At 41.0% G+C, this 16,230-nt stretch overlaps 1 protein-coding gene across 10 annotated transcripts in view; it reads left to right on the forward strand.

The window, feature by feature from the left end:
* The window catches only part of PTPRS (protein tyrosine phosphatase receptor type S), a 721,726-nt gene that overhangs the window by 426,707 nt on the left and 278,789 nt on the right, over positions 1–16,230 (forward strand). For 8 of the 10 annotated variants that reach the window (XM_077253515.1, XM_077253581.1, XM_077253506.1 and 5 more), the window contains 2 exons: positions 13,623–13,928; positions 14,078–14,271. The exons of the other annotated variants lie outside the window; for them this stretch is intronic. In XM_077253515.1, coding sequence (XP_077109630.1) covers positions 13,623–13,928; positions 14,078–14,271 — 500 coding nt within the window. The remainder of the gene's footprint in view (positions 1–13,622; positions 13,929–14,077; positions 14,272–16,230) is intronic. 10 annotated transcript variants of the gene reach the window in all.

The following is a 16,230-nucleotide window of genomic DNA, read 5'->3' on the forward strand; positions in this document are numbered from 1 at the left end:
CTTTGCCAGAGCTGGGCAAAAATGGCATGAAAATACCAAAAGTCACAAAATTTTAACCCAGCCTCAAGTTGCACCAAAATTATGCAACCTTCAAAGATTTTTGATGGAGTAAAAGTTTTGATGAATTGGATCCAAGGAGTTTTCAGTTGGATAGAAGGCTGATCTCTGGTCCTGTTACAGTGCCAGCTTGTGGTTTAATAGTCAGAAGCCACCAAGTATCACTCAAGGTTTTGCCTTGCTAATGCATACATTCTTCACCAAAGTGTTGCCTGACCATAAATACCGTAATTGTCCATGTTTGCTTCAGAGTTCATGATCCCAGTGCCCTTCTACAATGACCTATGTTACTATCAACAAATTTAAAGGAGCATTATTGGAAATTAAAGGTTGCTGATTAGTGATGAGTGAGTGTACTCGTTGCTCGGGTTTTCCCGAGCACACTCGGGTGGTCTCCGACAATTTGTAACTGCTCGGAGATTTAGTTTTTGTTGACGCAGCTGCATGATTTACAGCTGCTAGACAGCCTGAGTACATATGGGGGTTGCCTGGTTGCTAGGGAATCCCCACATGAATTCAAGCTTTCTATCAGCTGTAAATCATGCAGCTGCGTCAACAAAAACTAAATCTCCGAGCAGTTACAAATATTTGGAGATCACCCGAGCAACGAGTACAGTATCTCATCACTATTGCTGATTACAAAGAGGCTCAGCTCATTACAAAACAGAGCTATGTCTTGTAATAAACCGTGCACACTTCTGTCCTTAAGATAAACAGGGCATATTTATATGCTTTGGAAGTGAACATATCTTGACCAAAAGGAGTAATACCCCTTTAGTAACTTAAGTTTTGGCCATGTTTTTCTTAAAATCTGCCATAACTGTTTTAACTTGTCTCTTAGATCAACTTTTAGACAAAAATGTAACTTGTATTGTAACGGTATTGTCTTTAGGCAAAGGTAAATAGAAAGTTCACTATACTAGTAGATACACATAGATAGTAAATGGAGAGCTCAGTATACTAGTAGATATATGTAAATAGTAAACGGAGTGCTCACTATACTACTAGATATACATAGATTGTAAACGGAAAGCTCACTTTACTAGTAGATATACATAGATAGTAAACAAAGAGCTCACTATACTAATAGATATACATAGATAGTAAACTGAGAGCTCACTATACTACTACATATACAAAAGAGTAAACGGAGAGCCCACTATACTAGTAGATATACATAGACAGGGACGGTTTTATCCAAAGTTGGGCCCTGCAAACAAGTTTAAAGTGGTGCCCCAAATGCTCACATATTGCACCATCACACAGAAAAATTTCTATTGTATTTACATGCGCTGAGATCAAGCTGTTAAAGGAGCGTGATCGACAATATTTAAGTCATTTGACGCTTGTTTCCCAGCCTCTTTACTCCAGCTGAGGAAGAATGATGGGTACAGATAGTCCTTGATACCGTATAATGCAAGTTCTGTATAATACATATAGTTTACTGCAATGACCATGGTCCTTGATAGAGTATAATGCAGCCCCCCTCAGAGTATAATGCAGCTCCCCTCAGAATATAATGCACCCCCCATAGAGTATAATGTAGCCCCCCTCATAGCGTATAATACAGCTCCTCTCATAGAGTATACTGCAGCCCCCCTCAGAGTATACTGCAGCCCCCCTCACAGAGTATAATGCAGCGGTGCGTATGGTTCCCAGGGTCTGGAAGAGAGGAGACTCTCCTTCAGGCCCTGGGATCCATATTCATGTAAAAAATAAATAATAAAAATAAAAAATATTGATATATTCACCCCTCCGGCGGACCCTGGACCTTAGCGGTGCCTCCGTTCCTAAGAATGCAGGGAGTGAAGGACCTTCGATGACGTCGTGGCTTGTGATTGGTCGCGTGAGCGGTCAGATGAGCGGTCACGCGACCAATCACAAGCCGCGACGTCATCGAAGGTCCTAGTTCACTGTGCATTCTTACGAACGGAGGCAGACGCTTGGACCGGTGAGAGCCGGGGCCGTCAGAGGGGTGAGTATATCAATATTTTTTATTTTTATTCTTTATTTTATACATGAATATGGATCCCAGGGCCTGAAGGAGAGTTTCCTCTCCTTCAGACCCTGGGAACCATTCCGATATTTTGTGTCCCATTGATATGCATTGGTATCGGGTATCGGTATCGGCGAGATCTGATATTTTGCTGGTATCGGCCGATCCAATCCAATACCGATACCTTTGCATATCGGAAGGTATCGCTCAACACTATTCATGAGGAATATTGGTCTGGTATAAAGGGGAGCTCCAACAGTCCATCAGTGAAGAGAGGAGGCAGCCAGATATGGATCAGAATCAGCAGCTCCATCTTCACTTCTCAGTCTGATAGCTACCTCTGCACCACCTACTGTACATACCACAGCCAGTGTCACCCTACTTCAATCCAGACAGATTTGAGATCTTACAAGGAGAAGTTGCCCATTACCAGGCTTTGAGCAAAGTTCTCATCTTTGGATACCTCAATGCAAGAACACAGAGAAAAAAAGACTTTCTGACCACAGATGGAAACATCAATGTATTTGGTACAGAGATTGACTCCCATGACTCAGTACACTCAGATAAAGACAGCTATGACAGTGCAGGCAAAAAAAGTGTCAAAAAGCTCCTGAACTTACACAGAAGTTTAGGACTTCATATACTCAATGGCCATACCAAGAAAGACTCTGTAGGAAAATATTCATTAAATTCCCATGTAGGAAGGAGTGTAGTAGACTATGCAATTACAGACATGGACCCAGAAAATTCTGTCTCCTTCATAGTCACCCCAAAAACACACTTGGCAGGTTACAGCCATCTTCTTCTGTTAATGAAATCTTCAAAGAAATCATCAACAAAAAAGCCATAGCAGAGGTGACAAACAGACCCAAAATACCTGCGATGCTCCACCACTTTTACAACTACGAGTACAAATCAAAACCAGAAGGAGTGAGTGAAGCTGCAAAAGACCTTAATGATACATTTTACACTATGGCCAAATTGTCTGACCTTAAAAAAGCTAACTACAAGAGGCCAAAAGAAAAACAGATCAATGGTTGGTTTGACAGAGAATGTAAAGCCATTCAGAAGATTGTGAGAACAGCCTCAAACAAGAAACACCGAGACCCCAACCACCTAGATCTGAGGGATACCTATGACACCATACAAAGGCAATACAAAACCATCCTCAGTAGGAAGAAGCAGAGTAACATCTCCACCAAACTTAACCAGCTGCAGGACACCCTCCAAGACAATTCCTTCTGGGAACTTTGGAGCAACATGGGCACAAAAAGCAAGAAAAGCAACATCCATATCCAAAGCGGCAACATCTGGCTGATCTCTTCCATAAAGTGTAGAAAATCCAGTGGCCTGGATGGAACCCCACCGGAAATGCTGAAATATAACCCAACAGAAATACAGGCTGCAGTGGATAAACTGTTTAATATTATGCCAAGCGCTTGCTACTTACTTCGTACTTGGAACCCCAAGGCCTCATCTCACCCATTCACAAGAGTGGGCACAGGTATGACCCTGCCAACCACAGAGGCATGTGTGTTAGCAGCAACATGGCAAAACTGTTCAACAACATCCTGAACAAAAGGATCCTTTGTTTTCTCACCAAACAAAATGTCCGCAGCAAAGGCCAATCAGATTTCATGCCAAACCTCGGCACCACAACCCACACCTACACCTTGCACAGCATTATTCAGAGCCACATCCACAACACAAAGCGCAGGAAGATATATGCTTGTTTTGTGGACTTTAAAAAGGCCTTCGACTCAGTATGGCACCCGGGCCTGATCCTGAAGCTGCTGGACAGCAGAATATGAGTAAAGACATATGACGTCATCAAAAGCTCCTACACCAAGAACCGCTGCAGTGTGAGGATGAATGAGAAAAGAATGGATTATTTCCAACAGAGCTGAGGAATCAGACAGGGCTGCAGCCTAAGTCCAACACTCTTCAACATCTACATCAACGAGCTGGCCACTGCTCTGGAATCTTCCACGGCACCAGGTCTTACACTTCATGATGGCCAGGTGAAATTGTATCTGCTGTATGCAGATGACCTACTATTGCTGTTACCAACTGAGAAAGGTCTTCAAGACAACCTGAAAATTTGGGAGAAATTCAGCTCCACATGGGCACTACCCATCAACCGAAATAAAATAAACATCATGATGTTTAAAAGGAGAAAACCAAGATCAGACCAGCACCCATCATTTGTGCTAAACAACTGTACTTTTACAGGAATGAATCTACCTGGGCCTGGAAATTCATCAGTAAGTGATCTTCAAAAAAGCCATAGAGACCCTGAAGGACAAGGCCTGCAAAATCTTCCATGCCATCCGTAGGAAACTGTACCATCTTAAGTTTCCAATGAGGGTCTGGCTGAAAATATTTGATGCCATCACCGTTCCAATCTTCCTGTAAGGCAATGAAGTTTGGGGCCCTCAGACATACCCAGACTGGTCAAAGTAAAATTTCAGCCTAACAGAAATATTCCCCCCGGAATTCTGTAAGCACTTTCTCCAGATCTTTAGGATCACCACCAACAGTGTCTGTTGGGCTGAGCTGGGCAGATTCCCACTGCTCTTAGTGGTTTTGAAGAGGGCACTGTCCTTTCAAGCTCACCTACATAGTAGCAGTCCGAGCTCCAATCATCATAAAGCCCTGCTACATGTAAAGGGACCAAACAAACCAGGACTTCCAGAGCAGCTCACCCAAACTCAACCTGACCAAAACATCAACCAAAGAAGCCTGACAAAAGACAAAATCAGGAAGATGGTAGACGAGGGCCAGGAAAGGTACATCAGTGACTGGAAGAACGATATCAGCATCACACAGACTCTGACCATGTACCGGAGTCTACAGAGAGACTACAGACTGGCTCCATATCTAGAGAGTCGGTACAGACTCAGTGCCCACAATATGGCCGTCGAGTCCGGCAGGCATAGACAGAGATAGAAGCCCCAGGAGGACAGACTGTGCCCACGCTGTGCCCTGGAGGCCATGGAGGATGAGATCCACTTCCTTCGACACTGCACCAAATACTCAGCAGTGAGAGACACTCACTTCAGGAGTGATCTGATCTTTTCCCGGATTTCAACTCCATGAAGGAGGAAGAGAACACATACTGTATATCCTGCTGGCAGAAAAAGAGAGGTCGCTGGAGATATCACTGCATTATGTGAGTGCGTGCCATAGGTTGCAAAACAAGAGAACTGTGATATGCCATGGACATCCTTAGCCCACAACCTGGATGTGTCCCATCCGTCATTCTTACAGTTCCTACTTATCATCCCCACAGTCCCTACTGTACATGTGCATTGGCAAAACAAACGTTTATTTGGCCCTGCCAATAAAACTTCTTTGAATTTGAATATACAGTACATATATAGCAGACGGAGAGTTCACTATACTAGCAGGTATACATAGATAGTAAATGGAGAGTTCATTATACTAGTAGATTGATACACACAGATAGTAAACAGAGCGTTCACTATACTAGTAGATATTTATACAAAGACGATTACAAAGACATCCCAAGTAAAGACATGAACCCGGCAATAAAAGAGCTTGTGAACAAACTGAAGGCTACAGAGGAAAAATTCAAAGACTTCTGAAACCCTCTGGACACACTAATTAGATTGCCAGAAATACCAAAAATGATCACACTGATAAAAGGTAAGCAATCCAGTGACCCAGATGAGATCCTCCCAGAAGTGCTGAAATACAGCCCTCCAGACATCCAGGTTGCGATAACAAAACTATTCAATATTGTACTGCAGGCTGGCTACTTTCCCAAAAACTGGATCCATGGACTCATAACTAGTTATGAGCAAATTTAAGCTATAATGCTTAAATTTATTTGGCTGATCAGCTGTTCGGCTCTGCAGCTTAGTGTGTCGCGGCTGTGTGACAGGCACAACAGATGCATGGAAAGCCCAACTAGCAGGCTCCTCATGCATGTGTCGCGACTGTCACAGCTGTGACACATGCAGTTGCGGAGCCGAACAGCTGATCAGCCGGGGCTTTCTAGGAAGCCGGGTTCCCTCTGCAACTTATTCGGTAAGCGCTATAGCTTGCCGAATAAGCCTTGACCAGATCAAATTCGCTCATCTCTACTCATAACCCTGATACACAAAAACGGGGACAAGTACCAGCAAACTACCGGGGAATATGTGTCAGCAGCAACTTGGAGAAACTCTTCTGCTGTGTCTTTAACAAGAGGATCCTCACCCAATTCAACATCCTCAGCAAAAGCCAAGCAGGCTTCATGCCAAACCACTGCACCATGGACTTCTACACCTTGCACAGCCTCATCAAAAACCAAGTCCACAATACAAAGCATGGTAGGATCTATGCCTACTTTGTGGACTTCAAGAAGACCTTCGACTCAGTGTGGCACCCATGGCTATTCCTAAAACTGCTGTGGAGTGGCATAGGAGGCAGAACATATGCCATCCGAAGCTCCTACTCTGAGAACTGCTGCAGCGTGAGGGTAAATAAAAGGAGCACATAGGGAAGAATAGGGAAAAAAATAAATTTGTCAAGTGGGGGTCCGTCCTACAATCCGAATTCAGCTTACTGGGGGGGGGGGGGGGGGGCGTCCTGTTGTTTGGCGAGTATCTGACTCCCATCCTCAGATGAGGCCCCGTTTTCAAGATGTCAATTTGCAACATGCACCTCCTCTGGTGGCCATTTTCCCAGAGACCACCGCATTGCACCAATGGAAGTGTGGGGCTCTGGGCTTTCAGAAAATGTCAGCGGACCTCCTGAATCATGGTCAGAATGCAATACATAAGGTGCACATGCACATACTAATTTCTAACTGTATTTCAAAATGAGACATTTAGCAAGCAATTGATCAATTCTTTGAGCCACCCCGCCACTTCACGGTATTCTCATAATGGGGCAGTCCTACTCTACGTTTTTTATATTCGCTGTGCCATTACGGCCTCTAAAAAGCAAGACCACATTAAATGCAAGCTGTACCTGAAGCATTCCTGAATCACTCCCATGGTGCCAGAGAGTGCAAGCGCAGATAAAGGCCAACCAGGTCCAGACAGACATTTCAGGTTTAACCCCCACACTGCCCAACCAGCACCACGGATAAAGGGCGAGACAGGCTGAGACACAGGTGCACAATTAAACAGAGCCTAGGGCAGGGCAGGGCTGCTGTGTGTGTGTACAGCAGCCTATCAATCACAGTGAACACAGAAAGAATGGCATACATAACCCAGTGTGCGCGGCAACAGTGGTGGTCAGCCACATACCAATGTAAAAGCAAAAGAGGGGAGAAGCCAGCACTGCTTATGGTCAGAATGCAATACATAAAGTGCGCATGCACATACTAATTTCTAACTGTATTTCAAAAAGAGACATTTAATAAAAAACGCAACCCCATTTTTCCCCAAAATGTTTTTTGAAAAAAAGTGCGTCTTATAGTCCGAAAAATACATCAAATTAACAGATACTGGCCCCCCAGGCTAAAAACATCAGCTCTCAGCCTCCCCAGAAAAGACGCATCTCTAAGATGCGCCAATTCTGGCACTTAGTCTCGCTCTTCCCCCTTGCCCTGTAGGGCACTGGAAATGTAATGTTCAGCACTGTGTAAAGGTCTGTCCATACTAATAAAAACTAAACCAGGACTTAAGTGTTGGTGATAAGTTTGCCTTAAATGCACACATTTCTGCAGGAGAAGCTTCCTCTAGACTGAAGCAGCAGCTAGAGGTGTAACATATCACCCTGTGAGCCTGCATACAGCTATCTTTTTGCTGCTAGTGTCATGTTTGTGTTGCAGAAATCTATATTTTTGGCAAATTGAATGTGCATTGAAAGAGCTGGCCTACTAACATATAGCATTGAATGAATACTTGTAAACTGATATTGCTTGTCTACAAAATGATAGTGGCACTTTAAACAAAATGTCCATAAACATGATGTTTTAGGAATTTTGAATTTTTTATCTCTGCAGGTTAAAAATTTGCTGATTAACTTCATACTATCTTTTTATAGGGATGAGAGACTCATTTTTGTATATAGCTCCAAATTTCAAAAATAACTAGAAATTAAAGGGTTATAGGTGATAAATGTATAGACTTTGGAGGTGCAATTCAAGCGCTGGGAGTCCTATTGTTAGCAAGAATGGGATTGTTACAATCACTCCATAGATATTGAATAGAGTGATAATCACACATGTGCACAACTGTTCCTTTTCCTTAGAATTTTGGGACCCAGCTCTCATGTTCAATGGTGGTTCTGCGGTCTGACTACCAGTACTTAGAAATGTATCACTTATCTTGTAGGGCAACCACAGTTTAGAAGCTTAATCTCCACTTTTACTCTATTGAACTCAATAACAAACAAAATTATGCAATAAAGTTGTGTTCCCAACATTTGAAGCAATAAAGGCCTCTGTTTCTGTCTTTAACAGGCCACCTCCTCATTATTACTAACACATCCAGCCTAAATCATACTATTAAAAATTAACGTTTAATTAAATCTTAGCTTAAAAAATTCAGCAGAGCAGCAAGAGCCCAAATACAAACCTAACATCTACTATCAAGATACAACAAACCACAAAAAAGCATTCCCATCCCATTTAGTAAGAATGTTAGGCAACATATCTGGCTAGTGATGCTAGGACTCAATGAGTAAAGTGTCACAGTGCAATAAGGTGAATGAAAAAGGAGAATAGCTCCACTTGGGTACTGCCCTTGCTAGGGCAGGGGCAACTGCAGAGGGCAGGACAGGTGAAAGTGAGGGATGCTTCTACCCGTATGGACGTGACCCGTATGTAGTATCTTGATAGTAGGTGTTAGCTTTGGAGTTGGGCTCTTGCTGCTCTGCTGAATTTTTTAAGCTATGATTTAATTCAAAGTTAATTTTTAATAGTATCCTCTAGGCTGGCTGTGTCCCAACATATGGTGATGAATAAAATTTGTCAGTTCCCATATATTTATTGCAAAAAAACAGCATTACAGACTATGCGGTTAACAAAGTTCCTGACAAAAGGAGGAAGTACAAGAGCAAGCAAAACTATACCTCCTCTATTGGTGCCTGTAGTTAGCCATCATTTTATCATTTTTACATCTGAAGCTGCAGATCAGAATAAAAATGACCTCTTCAAAGAGAAATTGAAGTGTTACAGCTTTTTCTTATCATGAAGCAGTCACATTATAAAGGAAAGTTATTTTCTATATAATGATTATCTTTGCATCCTGAAGCAGACTACATAGAATAGAGATAGGTAATAAAATATTGAGTAGAAGGCTGAGAGCAATTATGTTTTCTATCTACCCTCCATTTCACGTGGCATAAAATCATCATCTTTATTTGATTACAAATCTTTCCATTTTATAAAGTGAAATTCATCTATGGTACAAATACAGTATGCTATAGAAAGTGGATGGCGGAGGTTCTTCATTCATAAGATCTTGCTTGTGATTTGTTGTTAGAATAACATAAAACAGTCCTTTCTTCCAGCACAAACCCCTGCAGAGGACTGCTTGCTCTCTCGCTGTTTTACATGTAGTAACAAGTGTGATATTACCTCTGCAGATTTGGTATGCCTTTTTGACTACATTAATCATAATCAAATGTGTATATCTTGGTCATTTTAGTTTAATGGATTGGAATGTTGCTGTTACTGTGGGGAGAGATTTCCCTTTATGGCAATAAACCTGAACTTTTCACAGACTGTTGCCTTTGTATGAATTGTTCTTCACTGCATGAGTGGCTGTGGCAGCTGTTCTGTTTTGTGTCTTGTCTTTTTTCACCTATGTAACTCACCCAGCTATTTTAATATCTAGGATAATTCACAATTTAGGCCACCATTTTTCATCTATTTTTTTTTTTCATAGGTTCAGTTCTGTAACACAATGTTTTATGGATTTTTATTGAGTGGTCATGAATGCATTTTAGAGATGACTGTAAAATATTAATGTTTTTGCTAACTTTACCCACACTCTGCTTCAGGTCCCTAGAACCAGTATTGGTTTGCCATTATAGCACATTGCAGTGCATTTGTAAGGCTATGGTGAATATCAATCATTTAAATCATTATTAAAAATTAGTTTCAAGCTTTCAAAGGTATCATTGGTTGGAAAAATCCTTTTTGAATGACATCTGGATCATCGAGACACCTCTTGACTGGAAAACGCTGGTGTAGCTTGGTACAGACTCGTTTGTGCTTTCTTTTTAGGTTTTGGTTCTCTCATCACTGTTCACTGTGTATGTTTGTGTTGTGAGGGGAGAGTGTACTGCCTATCTTGTCTGTTCTTTCTTTCCACATCGATGCTTGGCTTTTTTTTACATGCATGCCATTTTACATCATCCCTAACACACTTTCCCTTACATTTGTTTGCTTTCTGTGCACTCCGTGCTGCTTTAAGAAAACTTCTTTGTCCTTGAGCCTCACTTCTATTACACCTGCTAGACTGTAAGCTCTAACAGCATCAAAGATTTAAGTAAAATCCATTAAACTAAAGGTAAAGTATATCTATATTTTATTCTGAAGAAGACGTATTTTAACTCTTTAAGTACCAAGAGCACAACAGATAATGTCAACTAAATGGTATCCTTTAGCAATACCTAATTAGTCAAGAACATAAAACCAAATTATACTGTCCACATGAAATGTACAAATCAACTGGTACTTGACGGGTTAAATGCCCAGTAAAGCTATTTCTTTGAGTATGGACATCAGCCAGGTTGCTGTAAAGCAGAAGAGGTGAGTAAACAGTGAAGCTCCAGAATTGTTCATAGGAGGGTTTTTGGCTGGATTTGTCAAGGTCTTCTGTGTCTTGAGCTGGAATTAGAAATACAGGTTTGCATCCTTTTCAAAATCCCCAAAACAAAGTGACCCATGGGTATGGCTGTGAACAGTCAAAATGGCATGTGTGGAGCTAAGCAGAGTTGGAGAATTGTGACGTTCTGTTTATGTAAGCTCACTGTAGGGATTAATGAGGTCAGAAGTCTTCCAGTGGATTGGTACTTATATATGATAGCTATGATATCACAAAGGGTTTTCATTTCCATAATAATTTTCATATTTAAATTATTTTTTTATTTACGCCAATAGTCTATTTTGAAACGGCTAGAAAAATTATACGATTTAATGAAAAAAATTATAGCATGTCCAGAAAAATTATCATAAATTTAGGAGACAATGTATACTTTTAAATTGATGCATGATTTGAACCAACCACAGAAGGTAAATCTGATCCTATTTTTCCTATCAAATATTGCCAGAAAGTCTTATATAAATGTTCATGATGTAAAGGTAGGTGATCAAGTGGAACCTAAACAAAATTCTAGTGTTATTTATTCATTTTATGTAGTCATTCATTTCCATTTTTATTTGTTTTGTCATTTCAAGAGACATAACATAAATCTAAATACTAAAGAACCTAGTCCACGTCTAAATTTCTAAATTTTGTCTTTTTACCTCTGATTAAAAGGAATGTTCACTTTATTTTTTTTTTGTAAGTAAATGTGTTAGGCAATTATTTTTCTGTAGTACTTATTTATTAGTAGCACAAACACATATAGTATATCACAAAAGTGAGTACTCGCATTTTTGTAAATTTTTATTATATCTTTTCATGGGAAAACACTGAATATATGACACTTTTATGCAATGTCAAGAAGTCAGTGTACATCTTGTATAGCAGTATAATTATGATGTGTCCTCTAAATAACTCAAACACAGCCATCAATGTCTAAAAAAAACAAATGTGAGTACACCTGTAAATAAAAATGGCCAAATTGTGCCCAAAGTGTCGATATTTTGTGAGGCCGCCATTATTTTGAAGCACTGCCTTAACTCTCTTGGGCATGAAGTTCACTAGAGCTTCACAGATTGCCACTGGACTCCTCTTCTACATGCTTGACCAGTCCAGCACCTTTACCTTCAGTTTCGTTAGCAATGCAGCGGTCTTCTTGGAGATGTGTTTGGGGTCGTTATCATGTTGGAATACTGCCCTGCTGCCCAGTTTACGAAAAGAGGGGGATCATGCTCTGCTTCAGTATGTCACAGTACATGTTGGTATTCATGGTTCTCTCAATGAACTGTAGCTCCCCACTGCCAGCAGCACTTATGCAGCCCCAAACCATGACACTCCCACCACCGTGCTTGACTGTAGGCAAGACATACTTGCCTTTGTACTCTTAACCTGATTGCTCTCAAAGACGTTAGACACCATCAGAACCAAATAAGTTTATCTTGGTCTCATCACACCACAGGATATGGTTCCACTAATCTATGTCCTTAGTCTGCTTGTCTTCAGTAAAGTGTTTGCGTGATTTCTTATGCAACGTCATTAGAAGAGGCTTCCTTCTGGGATAACAGACATGCAGACCAATGTGATGCAATGTGCAGTGTATGTTCTTAACACTGACAGGCTGGCCCCCCACACCTTTAACATCTGCAGCTATGCTGGTGGCACTCATATGTCTATTTTGAAAAGACAACGACCATGGCGATGCCAGTTCTGAGTGGAACCTTTCGTGTTAAACTGCTGTATGGTTTTTGCCACCTTGCTGCAGCCTAGTTTCAGATGTTGACAATCTTCTTACAGCATAGGCCATCTTTATGTAGAGCAACAATTCTTTTTTTCAGATCTTCAGAGAGTTCTTGCCATGAAGTGCCATGTTGAGATTCCAGTGACCAGTATGAGAGTGTGTGAGAGCGTTAACACCTACTTTTAACACACCTGCTCTCCATTCTCACCTGAGACCTTGTAACATTAATGAGTCATGTGACTCTGGGAAAAGAAAATGGCAAATTGGCGACAAATTGGCCATTTTCACTTAAGGGTGTAATTACTTTTGTTGCTAGCAGTTTAGACATTATTGGCTGTGTGTTGAGCTATTTGGAGGGCACACCAAATTTACACTGTTATACAACCTGTACACTGACTAGAAAAGAGATAATAAAATAAAGATGAAGTAGCCAACCCTGTTAAATATAGTGTTCGTTCATTTACGTGAAGACAGACGTGAAGTGGAAAAGCTATTGCTTTCAACAGTTTGTTTCTTCCCCGAGCTAAGTATTAAACAGTTTAGAAGTTTACAATGCCCAGGACAAAGTGGCATAAATTAAAATAAAAATACAGGCTTTCACCAAAAATGATGCCACATTAGTAACTGGATATCATACTGGTAAATTTACTCTGATAATATAACCAATTGCCAAGTACAGTAACTAATGGAGACTGTGAAACACACAGACATAGTCAGTCCATTGTACAGTAGTTCTATAGATGTGGACAAATACTTTAGATCAATACGTAACTTGCTCGGCAAGTAGCATATCAATTACAAAACAATAAGAACTTGTTTTACTTCACTTAATTGAGTCTTATTAATGCTAAAATTAATTTCATTACTCATTCAGGAATTTGCTTTAATTTGCCATTATGTTCCATTTTGACTTTTTAGTTAAACATTTGTGGTGTTATTGTTTTCTTTTTTCTTTTTTGAGTTTTTTTCCTTTTTTTTCTGTTCCATTTTTTTATCTTTCCCATCTTTTGTTTCTCTGCTTGCCCTATCCCTCCTGCCCTTAACTGTCCTCTCATAGAACCGTCTGCCCCCCCTCAAGATGTAAAGTGTGTCAGCACAAAGTCCACCACAATACTGGTAAGTTGGCAGCCACCCCCCGCAGAGAGTCATAATGGCATTCTTGCTGGATACAGCGTGCATTACGGTGCTTTGGACTCCGAGGACCCAGTACCTAAAGAAGTGAAGGACATTCCACCTCAGACAACTGAGATCCTTCTCGAAGCTCTAGAAAAGTGGACGGAGTATCGTATCACCGTTGTGGCGCATACTGCTGTGGGACCTGGCCCTGAAAGCTCGCCCATTGTTGTACGCACTGATGAAGATGGTAATTTTATACTCTTACTAATCTAACTTTTATGTAACTTAGTGATTCATGTTTAACCTGTAATAAATACCAAATGTATTGTATGGAAACATTGTCTCATAAAACTATTTTATCTACTGTAAAAAAACGACTTTTGTTTTCATCCTCAGTGCCTAGTGCTCCACCACGCAAAGTTGAGGCAGAAGTCCTCAACTCGACCGCCATTAAAGTATTCTGGCGTTCCCCTATTCAAAATCGCCAACACGGACAAATTCGAGGCTACCAAATTCACTATGTTAAAATGGAGAATGGAGAAGCAAAAGGGCTTCCCTACATAAGAGATGTTATGCTGGCTGATGCTCAGGTGAGAGATTTGGAAAAACATAAATATTTTGTAATAGTTTGTCATGTTAGTAAGCCATAATTTTACCAACATAGGGAAAACTGTAGAAATATACTTAGTATACTGAGAAATACAAGAAATAAGCAGATACTTGTTTTTAGCAATGTTCTTTCATTCTACTTTGATGACTACAGATGATCTTCCATAGTACTTTTTATGAACTCAAAATTTGATGATGTCTAATGCCCTTGTCCTATGTGTTGGAATGTAATTTAAGAGGTTCTTTCACTGACTAATCCAATTGGAGTAATATCTATAAAATATAACTTTTAATAAACAAATATTAAAATTAATAATCAATCCTACTATTATTAATATCAATCCAATTGTCGTAAATTACAATTACAAGTGTGGTGCTGGGGATATATTCTAGCGCTGGTGCAAAACTAACTAATCTCAATCTGTGTTTTTACATAGTCCTCACAAAGGTTACTTGTTGGTGGTAGTTATACCAGCATAACAGGTGTTATGGTTGGTTAATGCACCGAATATATATATATATATATATATATATATATATATATATATATATATATATATATATATATATATATATATATATATATATATATATATATATATATATATATATATATGAGACAGTTGGTGCGTTCCCAACCCGGGGTCCACCGTGCAGGAGAGAAACCTGCTGCTAGTAACAGGTGGTACTATATGGTGGTATTAGCGAACGCTGTTACTTCACAGATTCACTAGAATAACAAGATGCTGTGCCCTGTTAACCTCACAGAGGAACACAGCTACCAAACAGAGCAAAACTGTGGTCATGCAGTTAGAATAGCAGACAAACAACTCCTCACCGGAGGTGCCGGTATTCTAGGGGCTTATTTCAGCCAAGGCCCTAAATCCAAACATGCAAACTCCTCACCGGAGGGGCTGTTATTCTAGGGGCTTATTTCAGCCAAACCCTGACCACATACAAGCATGACCACACTGATGCTGAGCTCATTGGTTTGATACTAGCGCATGGCCGTGCGGCCATGCAAACCTTTTATAGTTTTAGCACTCAAGGACCTTCCTAGTGGTCCAACAGGAACCGCTTCAGGACCTGCGCATGTGACCCCCGACCTCCAATGTGAGGTCGTCCCATGGGCATGCCTAACATGGGAAAAGCAGGACTTAAGGTAGCTTCACACTAAGCGACGCTGCAGCGATACAGACAACGATGCCGATCGCTGCAGCGTCGCTGTTTGGTCGCTGGAGAGCTGTCACACAGACAGCTCTCCAGCGACCAACGATGCCGAGGTCCCTGGGTAACCAGGGTAAACATCGGGTTGCTAAGTGCAGGGCCGCGCTTAGTAACCCGATGTTTACCCTGGGTACCAGTGTAAAATGTAAAAAAACAAACAGTACATACTCACCTTCGCGTCCCCCGGTGTCCGCTTCCCTGCACTGACTGAGCGCCGGCTGTTGTGATCTGCTTTTTGGCTCCCCTGGTGGTGGCTGGTGGTACTGGAGACTTGTGTGTGCTTTTCTGCCTCAGCTCACCTGCTTCCATCAGTTTTGGGAGTTCCCTATTTAGCCTTGCTCTCCAGTCACTTTCTTGCCGGTCATCATTGTAACCTGAGTCATTCAGTTGCATGTTCCTGCTACTAGTCTGCTGATCAGCTAAGTGGACTCTTGTCCTTATTGTTTTGTTTTTCTTGTCCAGTTTACAGTTTTGTCATTTCCTGTTACTGGAAGCTCTTGTGGACTGAAATTGCCACTCCTGTGTCATGAGTTGACACAGGAGTCTTAAAGTAATTTCAGGATGGTTTTTTTGAAAGGGTTTTTCAGCTGACCGTGAAGTCCTCTTTTGTATCCTTCCTCTATCTAGTAAGTGGACCTCGCTTTGCTAAATCTACCTTCATACTGTGTATGTCTTTTCCTCTGAACTCACCGTTAATATACGTGGGGGCTACT

Source organism: Ranitomeya variabilis, chromosome 1 (assembly GCF_051348905.1).
Source record: "Ranitomeya variabilis isolate aRanVar5 chromosome 1, aRanVar5.hap1, whole genome shotgun sequence".
NCBI classification, from domain to species: domain Eukaryota; kingdom Metazoa; phylum Chordata; class Amphibia; order Anura; family Dendrobatidae; genus Ranitomeya; species Ranitomeya variabilis.